Below are 9588 nucleotides of genomic sequence, written 5' to 3' on the forward strand. Positions count from 1 at the left end.
TTTTCTTTTTTCAATCTGTTAAAGTCTTGGTAGATGTATAGGGAAAATCAGAAACTCTTTGAAATGTGCTACTGTGATTTCCAGAATTTACTTGTTTTCAGTAGTTATTCTAAACCAATAACTTCTGTTTACTTTCCTCCCTTTTTAGCTTGCAAAACTAATGTCAGAATTAGAAAGCTTTCCTGGCTCCTTCCCTGGAAGGCGTTCCCTGCCAGGCTCCAGTTCAGTAAGTACAAATCCTTGTTTGTATGGTACTGTTTTGGGCAGGTCTGATTTTAAATGGGCAGGTCTGATTTTAAAGTCCAATTTTGTTATTTCATGTGGTCTTGTAGACAGACTTAGAGGTGATAGAGGAAAGCTTTTGACAGATCTCTGAGACCTCTTCCTTGCACTCTGGGCCAGGGGTGCCCCCTGTCCCCTGATGCCGAGCTCCTGTGGGGCTCAAACCCCACCCCGCTCTGTTTTCCTTGGCCACCCACGTGGCAGGTGGGGTCCTAGTTCCTGGACCAGAGATCGAACCCGCGCCCCCTGCAGTGGAAGCACGGAGTCTCTACCACTGGACCTCCAGGGAAGTTCCTCAAACCTCTTTTGATTGGTTGTTTCTTTTCCTCCCACCCAAGTAAACCTAAGACCCTCAGGGGTAGGAAATAAAGATCGAAAATGTTTTTTTCTGTATCCCCAGCATTGGCAGATTCCTCCTACATGGTAATGGATGTTTTTAAAATCTGAGAATGAAAAAAAAGAAAGAAAAAACAATTTGTTAACCAAGTCATGGCCTAATATATGTGATTATATTCTGAGCAAACTAAGCTGGTGCAACTCAGGGGAATCTGGTGTGTCTGTGGTACAAAAGGAAAGATTTCCTTTCCCGCCTCTCCGTGAGCAGGAATAGAACAAGGAAAAGCATACATACATTTCTCTCTTGGGCAGTATAGGAACAGTGAATATGTTTCAGGGCTCAAGAGATGTTGTAGAAAAGGTTTTTTTTTGGAGAATGAGATTCTTTCTTACATCTTTATTGAGTAAAGCATAAATAGATCATCCCTCAGTTTGAGAGAAACCAGGTTTGCTATTAACAAAAGCCAAATTACAATGGCTGTATCATTTCTGGGCTCATTTTCCATGCATTACAGAGAGGATGAAGGAATCGGAAAGTGGAGTGCTCCTTTTACTTAAAGGACAGCCTGGTTCAGGAGAAGGTGCCACTTCTCATTCTGGAATAAACGGGTCCAATCCTCTGTGTTTTGTTCAGCGTCCAAAGACACCCCGAAGGCGCACATTCCCAGGTGTCTCCTGCAGGAGAAACCCTGAGCGGAGAGCTCGTCCTCTCACCAGGTCGAGGTCTCGGGTCCTTGGGTCGCACAGTGCCCCGCCCACGGAGGATGAGGAGGAGGACGAGGAGGACGAGGATAAGTACATGTTGGTGAGAAAGAGGAAGCCCGTGGCTGGCTTCGTGAATGTGAGTTCCCCACTTTTATGCTTTCTCTTCTGTTTGTCATGTTCTGTGGGCCCAGGATCATGGACACAGCATGGGAGCACACACCCCCTCAACACCAATGATCCATATGAAATGTTCGTCTCAAACACTCCAGAACGGTTAAAGTCACATCAGCTTTTTTTTTTTTTTTTTTTTTTTTTTTTTTTTGCGGTACGCGGGCCTCTCACTGTTGTGGCCTCTCCCATTGCGGAGCACAGGCTCCAGATGCGCAGGCCTAGCGGCCATGGCTCACAGGCCCAGCCGCTCCGTGGCATGTGGGATCTTCCTGGACCGGGGCATGAACCTGCGTCCCCTGCATCGGCAGGCGGACTCTCAACCCCTGCGCCACCAGGGAAGCCCCACATCAGCTTATTTTGATGGTTCTTGCTAGCAGGCAAGAGGATCAAAATTATCTTGGGCTTTTCTTAATTGTAGGAGTCATTTCCATGATGTTGTCCCATGATTCTTAGTAAACTTAGGATTCTCCCCTTCTCCGTAAGCTCTAAGAATGATTTCCAGGTTGAATTCTCTGAAGAAATGACAAAGCGAGTATCTTGAGATTCAGAGCTGGCGAGAGCCAGGAAGGCCACTCTGTTCCATGTTTCTCATTATGCAGGAAGACGACATGCCCCGAAGTCGTCGCCCCGGATCCATGTCCCTTCCCCATATAATTCGCCCAGTGGACGAAATCACGGAGGAAGAATTGGACAACATCTGCAGCAACTCTCGAGAAAAGATCTATAACCGTTCATTGGTCAGAGCCTCTAAATGATGTCTGGAAATGTACACGTCTGTGAGGGAGACATTTTGCTAATGTTCTGACAGTCTTAGCGTATGGGATGTGTGCCTGTGTGTTTTTTTCATGTAAGAAAAGAGTTTTGTAGCATCCTTGGGATTCAGCTTTCTTAGTAAGTTTGCAGTAGTAGTAGTTGCTTAGTAAGTCTTCAGTAGCATTAAATCTTTTCTCTTAATTTAGAAATTGATTCATTCAAGCTAAGTATCTATTAACGTGTGCCTGCATAGATAGGTGTTGGCGATGTGGTGGTGTGCTAAAGATAAACAGATCTTTTCTTTTTTTTTTTTCTTTTTGCGGTACACGGGCCTCTCACTGTTGTGGCCTCTCCCATTGCGGAGCACAGGCTCCAGACGCGCAGGCTCAGCGGCCATGGCTCACGGGCCCAGCCGCTCCGCGGCATGTGGGATCTTCCTGGACCGGGGCACGAACCCGCGTCCCCTGCATCGGCAGGCGGACTCTCAACCACTGCGCCACAAGGGAAGCCCAAACAGATCTTTTCTTGATGTAGTTTTGATAACATAAGGTATTGCGCCTGCCAGTTCAATGAAATCACCATGCTTGAGATACTTTTCATGTCCTTTTGTATACATGTGTGTATAGATGTGAACTAGGATTCAAAGAGAAAATATGAGACTCTACCCACAAAGAAGGACATTCTTTTTTTTTTTTTCTTTAAATTTTTTTTTGTAGTCAAATTCATCTTTTTTTTTGGCTGTGCGGCTTGCCCCCCGCAGTGAAAGCGTGGAGTCCTAACCACTGGACTGCTAGGGAATTCCCAAAGAAGGACATTCTTTAAGTATTTTGTCTACAGAAAGCAGTGTTTTTGTTTTTGGTTCTTATTTGCTTATTATTTGCAGGGATCGACTTGTCATCAGTGCCGCCAGAAAACTATGGACACCAAGACAAACTGCAGAAACCCAGAGTGCTGGGGTGTTCGAGGCCAGTTCTGCGGGCCCTGCCTTCGAAACCGTTACGGTGAAGAAGTCAGGGATGCTCTGCTAGACCCAGTACGTGCCTCGAAGGGGTGGTCCTGTGGGCTCGAGAGTCTGCCGTGAGCTGATAGGGCTAGAGAGAGATTGAGCCCTTAGTGTCGTGGGACATTCATTTCGGGGAAGGCAGATGCATTCAGAGTGTTGGTGCTGGATAGCTGTGAGCCCTTCTGGAGTGCTCCCGACCCGGCCATTCGGGGAAGTCCGTTCTTCACTTAGCCCTCCTAGTGGCTGTGGAACTTTTTCCGTGGGATTTCCTAAGGGAACGTGATGCATGACTAACTGATGTTAACCATGTTACGAGTTTTTTAATAATTAAAAAGATATGAATGCAATTGATCATGCCCATCTTAAAGGTTAATAAACAGGAGGAGATAAGTAAGCGGCGGCGTGAGGTTTAACTTAATGGTGCCTTTTCATGCTTATTCAGAGCTGGCACTGCCCACCGTGTCGTGGGATCTGCAACTGCAGCTTCTGTCGGCAGAGAGACGGGCGGTGTGCAACTGGGGTGCTCGTGTACTTAGCCAAGTACCACGGCTTCGGGAACGTGCATGCTTACTTGAAAAGGTAGGGCTGGTTTTTCCCTCTTCCACACCCAAATCTGACATTCATTTTTGTATCTTAATAAAAAGACGGTAGAAGTCAGAAGTGTGGTCTTATGGAGGGCAGAAGGGTGCAGGTATTAAGTAGAAAGGGGCACACGGGGGGTCGGGGAGCGTTGGAAACATTTTTTATCTTCATCTGGGTGGTGGTGACCCTCGTGGGCATGCGTGCGTAAAATTCAAGCTGTACGCTTAAGATGTGTTATAACTCGGTAGAAACGTTTAAAAGAGTGAATTAGGCTCTCAGAAGATTATTATTTTTTTAACTTTTTAAAAAATAGAAGTATAGTTGATTTACAATGTTGTGTTTCAGGTGTACAGCAAAGTGATTCAGTTATATATATATATTTTTTTTTTCATATTCTTTTCCATTATGGTTTATTACAAGGTACTGAGTTTACTTCCCTGTGCTATACAGTAGGACCTTGTTGGTTATCTATTGTATATATAGTAGTTTGTATCTGTTAATCCCAGACTTCTGATTTATCATCCCCTCAACTCCCTTCCCCTTTGGTAACCATAAGTTTGTTTTCTATGTCTGTCAGTCTGTTTTTGTTTTGTAAATAAGTTTTCATTTGTATCATATTTTAGATTATGCGTATAAGTGATATCATATGGTATTTGTCTTTCTCTTATTTCACTTAGTATGATAATCTCCAGGTCCATCCCTGTTGGTGCAAATGGCATTATTTCATTCTTTTTATGGCTGAGTAATATTCCATTGTATATATGTACCACATCTTCTTTATCCATTCCTCTGTCGATGGACACTTAAGTTGCTCCTATGTCTTGGCTGTTGCAAATAGTGCTGCTATCAACATTGGGGTGCGTGTGTCTCTTGGAATTAGTTTTCAGAAGAGAATTCTTAGGCCGAAAACCATATCCTGACATGTTCCCTCTTCTCTTTCAGTCTAAAACAGGAGTTTGAAATGCAAGCATAATAATTGGAAGATCCACTACCTGCCTTCCACTTCACAAATCTTCCTTGTTTTAAAGTTTTTAATTTTGTCATGTGATTGAAACTCGAGTTTAAGAATTCTGATGATCAGTCTGTCTTATAGGCAAATCAGGTTAACCTCATTAGACATGCACGTGTGTCTGGGCGTCACGGGGGTGTAGTGCCAGCTGTACCCTGCCCTTCTGCAGTTTCTCCTTTGCATTTCCCCCCACCCCTCATCCCATGCCATTCCCCCTCTTATCTCCAGTGGTTCTCTTCCATCGTTTAGTTTCAGAATCCTTTTTAAATGACAATTTTATGAAACCATGTTTGATTTAATTGGTGTTGAAATAGCCCTGTAATCCACCCATAAAACCAAGCACTTAGAAATGCAGTAGTAATGTTAACTAACTACATCTCTCGATTTCCAGAGACTAGCCCTCTAACTTGCTTACGTGAAAACACTGGGTCTGATTTAGTGTTCGCTGACATTTTTAACAGAATCAAGGCACAAAAGTCTTAAAACCATGTGGAAAAATTAGGTGATTGTTGGCAAGTGGAGTATATGACTGTGGAGGCCTCTCAGGAGAATATTCCATGTATTGTGCTTATTATTCAAGTTGTCACAGTTGAGGCTTAGTTGCTGCTGATTTCTTCCACCAAGTGCATCTGGCCCACATGGTCACGACCCAAAGGTTCTCGGGCAGTGCTATGCTTGAAATCATTGTAGAAAAGCCATCCTGGGGAATTGGGACGGGGAGACTTCAGGAGTAGGACGATTTGAATTCATGGAATAAAACTTAAGGATAAGTGTAGTTTGCCAAGTTGATTTCAGTTCGTAATGTAAGGTATTTCAAATAAATTCTTATGTTGCATGGAAAATTGATACTTATACTCAGCTACAATTCTTTGCAGTTTTTACTTTCTTGAAAAAATTATAAGCCAGGCACAGGGTTCACATTCAGGTTTGAAGCACTTTTATAACACTGAGAAGTGCCTTTTTGGAGAAGGGTGACTTTCAACAGTTTGCTAACTTGACATCTCTGTCAGTTTAGTTTCTGGGCAGAGTCCATGTGTCGTCTCTCCCTCCGCCTGTTTCGGCATGAATCACATCGTTCGATAGAGGTAGAATCTGTGTGTTCATTTTGCTTTGCATCTGCATCCCGTAGCTGTGCCTGTGCAGTGTTTGGTGCATAATTGGACCTTGAATCAATAAATGTAAATAGAGCGTTTGATTTGTTATGCTTTTATACAAAGTTTTTTATTTTAATAATAAAACATTTTGTTCTAGCTTGTCTGCTTTTTTAAAAATCTTTGATGCTCAATCTTAACTGCACTGAGTCCTAATTTTTCCCTCCTATTTAAACAAAAGACCATGTCTGCCTTTTCGAGAGTCGTTCCCCCCCCCCTCCCCCAACACACACACACTTTGGCTTAAGTTTCTGACAGTCAAGGGCCAGCTCTTTTGAACAGGGCCGGCTTGGTGATACGCCTGGTAGCTGTGAATCAGAATCAGCTAAGACGTCTACATCACCAGATAGAAAGTACGGGCCCCTGAAGTTTTACAATGTTGTTTTCTTTTCTTTGACCATTTGCCAACCCAAGAACCAACAGCGATTTCACAATACCTGGCTTGCTTTTATCAACCGTTCGGATATTTATTACAGGCACGCTGTGCCTTGAGACCTATTCCAGAATTGAGAGAATCAAAAGACAAAGCATGGTTCAGAAGTTCTCGTACCCGATTCTTTAGACCAGGGTTGGCAAGCTGCATCCTGGGGACCAGATTCTGCTGCAGCCTGTATTCATATGACACATGAACTAAGTACGGTCTTTTACATTTTTAGAGAGTTTTTAAAAAAAGAAAGCATGTGGCATAGTGGCCCACAAAGCCTGAAATGCTTTATGGTAAGTTTGCTGTGTCTTGCTCTAGACTTATCTGAGAAACCACGTTTACACCACATACATTTGGGGAGAAGACCAAGATAAATGAAGTTACACAACTGTAACTGTATTCTATACAACCCCAAAAGAAATTGACATTTCTTTGCATAAACTCGTAGTATCTTAAGAAGCCCAATTATAACCCAACCCTTTTAGGGATGCAATTGGGAGGCTTATATTTTTGGAGTTAATCAAAATTGGTTGTCGTTTGGAACGTTTTTCGTGTTACCATGTTTTAAAATTATGAAGTGGCACTTACGTGGTTTTCATTAAAAATATTGCTAGCAACAGTAGATGCTGAAGCCTTATAACCTGAAAGGATTTACAATCTAGTGGAAGAACTAAGACAAAAACCTAAACGTAACGTTCTGTAGGGATGAAGAGAGGAAAAGCAATTGGCGTTTTCTCACTAGTAGGCATTTTACAGCGTTGATGGGCAGGTCTGCTGCTCTGTCTCAGCCTTGACTGTGGGAACCTCTACTTTCTCCCATGCTCCCCACTGTAAAGCTCCACACACCGTCCTTAGAGTTGAGAGAACTCCAGTTTGGACAATTAGATGTAAAAGTAGTGGGAGGGTATTCATGCTTCAGGAATTGCCTTTATTTCTCCATCCTGGAATCCCAGAGGTAGAGATGGTGTCCACCTTTATCTTCACCTACTAAGAGGTTGAGAAAGGAAATAGAAACTATAATAGACTGTAGTAGTTTCATAGGAGGGGCAAAGGCAGTAGTTAGAAGGTGCTGCAGGAGGGCGTTATTTGTGTTTTATTTTGCTTTCAGAAAAGAAGTGAGAGGGAGCTCCTGATGGCTCAAGGTCGGGTAGACAATTGAGTTATTTGCATGCCAGGGGAATGGATTAGGGTTCAGGGATTTAGAGCATGGCTGCAGAGGATTAGGTTCTGACAAGAAAGTGATAGCAAGTCCTGAGGGGAATAAAAGGTGAGCATATGTGACTTTTGTGTTAATGTTAACTGCACATTTGTGGGGTAGTAGCTCAAGGATGAACTAAATCCAGAGAAGTTGAGAAAAGTGCCCAGTGCCACGTAGCTAAAGTGGGTGAGCTTGACTAGAGTATTCCAGGGAGAAGCTTTTTTTTTTTTGGTAACGAAGCAGAACTAGGAGTCAGAAGCAGAGGAAAGGGCTGTGGATCAGGTTGTGGCAGTGAGAACAAGGGCGTCTTGGGTGCTGGAGCAGTCCCGGCCGAGGTGGCTTATGCGGAAACCCTGTTGGTGGGGAGACAGGAGGGCTGGGAGGGGCTGAGGGCTTCTGTGGTCAGGAGGGGTTGGGGGTAGGGTTCTGTAGGCCCCCCTCATCCCTGGGGGATATGTTCCAAGACCCCCAGTGGATGCCCGAAACCACAGATAGTACCAAACCCTGTGTATACTATACTTTTTCCTATACATACATACCTATGATAAAGTTTAATTTATAAATTAGGCACAGTTAGAGATGAACAAGAACACCTAATAATACAATAGAACAAAGGTGTAATAAAAGGTGAATGTGCACACTCGCTCTTTTATAATATTGTACTGCACTCGTTCTTCTGATGGCCATGTGAGAGGATAAAATGCCCTGCGTGATGAGATGGAGTTAGGTGAATGCCAATGGGCATTGAGACGTAGCGTTAGGCTACTGTTGATCATCTCCTTCCCGTGACTCTGGATGTCAGGAGCAGACGATGTGGATGGCTGGGGATCTCGCAGTGGGACAGAGCAGGGCAGCACAAGACTTCATTGTGCTACTCTGAATGGCACACAGTTTAAAGCTTCTGAATTATTTCTGGAATTTTCCATTTAGTGTTTTTGGACCAAGGTTGACCTTGGGTAACTGAATCCGAGGAAAGCAAGACTGCGGATAAAAAGGGTCTGCTTACTGTGGTAGGTATTGGCTCATCCAACATAGATGTTAGAAACTCGTGAGGCTCTTAACTGCAGGGCATTAAAGTCCTGTGGTTAGAAGACTCCTTAGTTGACTACAAGGTTGAGGAAGGAGAAGGGGGTGAGAACTTCCAAAGGAGGCATTGCTATGAGATAGTGGAGGATGGACTAAACTTGGAATGGCGGGAGGGAGCTGGGGACCTTTGCTTTCGAATGTATAATCTATGGACTCAGCTGCAGAGAAATTGGTGTGCTCCAGGTAGAGACCTTTATTCATAATAATAACCAGGTGATGAAAGACTTGTTTGAGGCAAAAAGCCAGAAACAAAGGAGACATCACTTAAGGTTAAAAGTCACTAACGTATTTGCTTTTTTTTTTTTCAATCTTCCCTGCATTTTGTTTTATATGGTAACATTTGTACTCTATATACAAATTCTATAGCATTAAGAATGTCAAAACATTTAAAATGGCTACATAATAGTATTTGTTTATATGAATGGTCCATATTTCACTTAATTCCCAAAATTGGGGTACCTTGGTGGTTAACAATCTTTTGATATTACGAGTAATGCTATTGTTAGTATTGTTAGGCCCAAATCTTTGGTTAAAATAGATTTCTAGAAAGTGTGGTAACTCTTAGTTACAAGGATGAAGAAAGATAGGAGGCTGAGAATTTTGGAGAGTGTGGGGCTGGTCTGTAGCCCTAGACTGTAGCACAGAGTTCTAGGTGAACTTGGGTGTAGCCCAAGGGTGGGGAGAGAGGAGGAAAGCTACTAGACTAGATACCAAAATGGGAGGCATGGCTCATTGTAGGTGAACTCAACCTGTAGGATTGCAAATGTGCATAGCCTGCCAAATAGGAAACTTTTTTTTTTTTTAACGTAATCCTGTGCCTTGAAGTTTTGTTGGGAGTGTTTATTGTCAGATGAAAGTACCTGCTGATAACACATGATTGCAGGAATG

At 43.3% G+C, this 9588-nt stretch overlaps 1 protein-coding gene across 2 annotated transcripts in view; it reads left to right on the top strand.

Moving 5' to 3' along the window:
• Window positions 1-4805, top strand: part of CDCA7 (cell division cycle associated 7) — an 11276-nt gene extending 6471 nt beyond the window's left edge. For both annotated transcript variants that reach the window (XM_007458849.1, XM_007458850.1), the window contains 6 exons: window positions 149-226; window positions 1253-1459; window positions 2094-2231; window positions 3131-3280; window positions 3693-3829; window positions 4775-4805. In XM_007458849.1, coding sequence (XP_007458911.1) covers window positions 149-226; window positions 1253-1459; window positions 2094-2231; window positions 3131-3280; window positions 3693-3829; window positions 4775-4805 — 741 coding nt within the window. The remainder of the gene's footprint in view (window positions 1-148; window positions 227-1252; window positions 1460-2093; window positions 2232-3130; window positions 3281-3692; window positions 3830-4774) is intronic.
• The last annotated feature ends 4783 nt before the right edge of the window (window positions 4806-9588 follow it).

This window comes from Lipotes vexillifer, unplaced genomic scaffold (genome assembly GCF_000442215.2).
Source record: "Lipotes vexillifer unplaced genomic scaffold, Lipotes_vexillifer_v1.1 scaffold1306, whole genome shotgun sequence".
Classification (NCBI taxonomy): domain Eukaryota; kingdom Metazoa; phylum Chordata; class Mammalia; order Artiodactyla; family Lipotidae; genus Lipotes; species Lipotes vexillifer.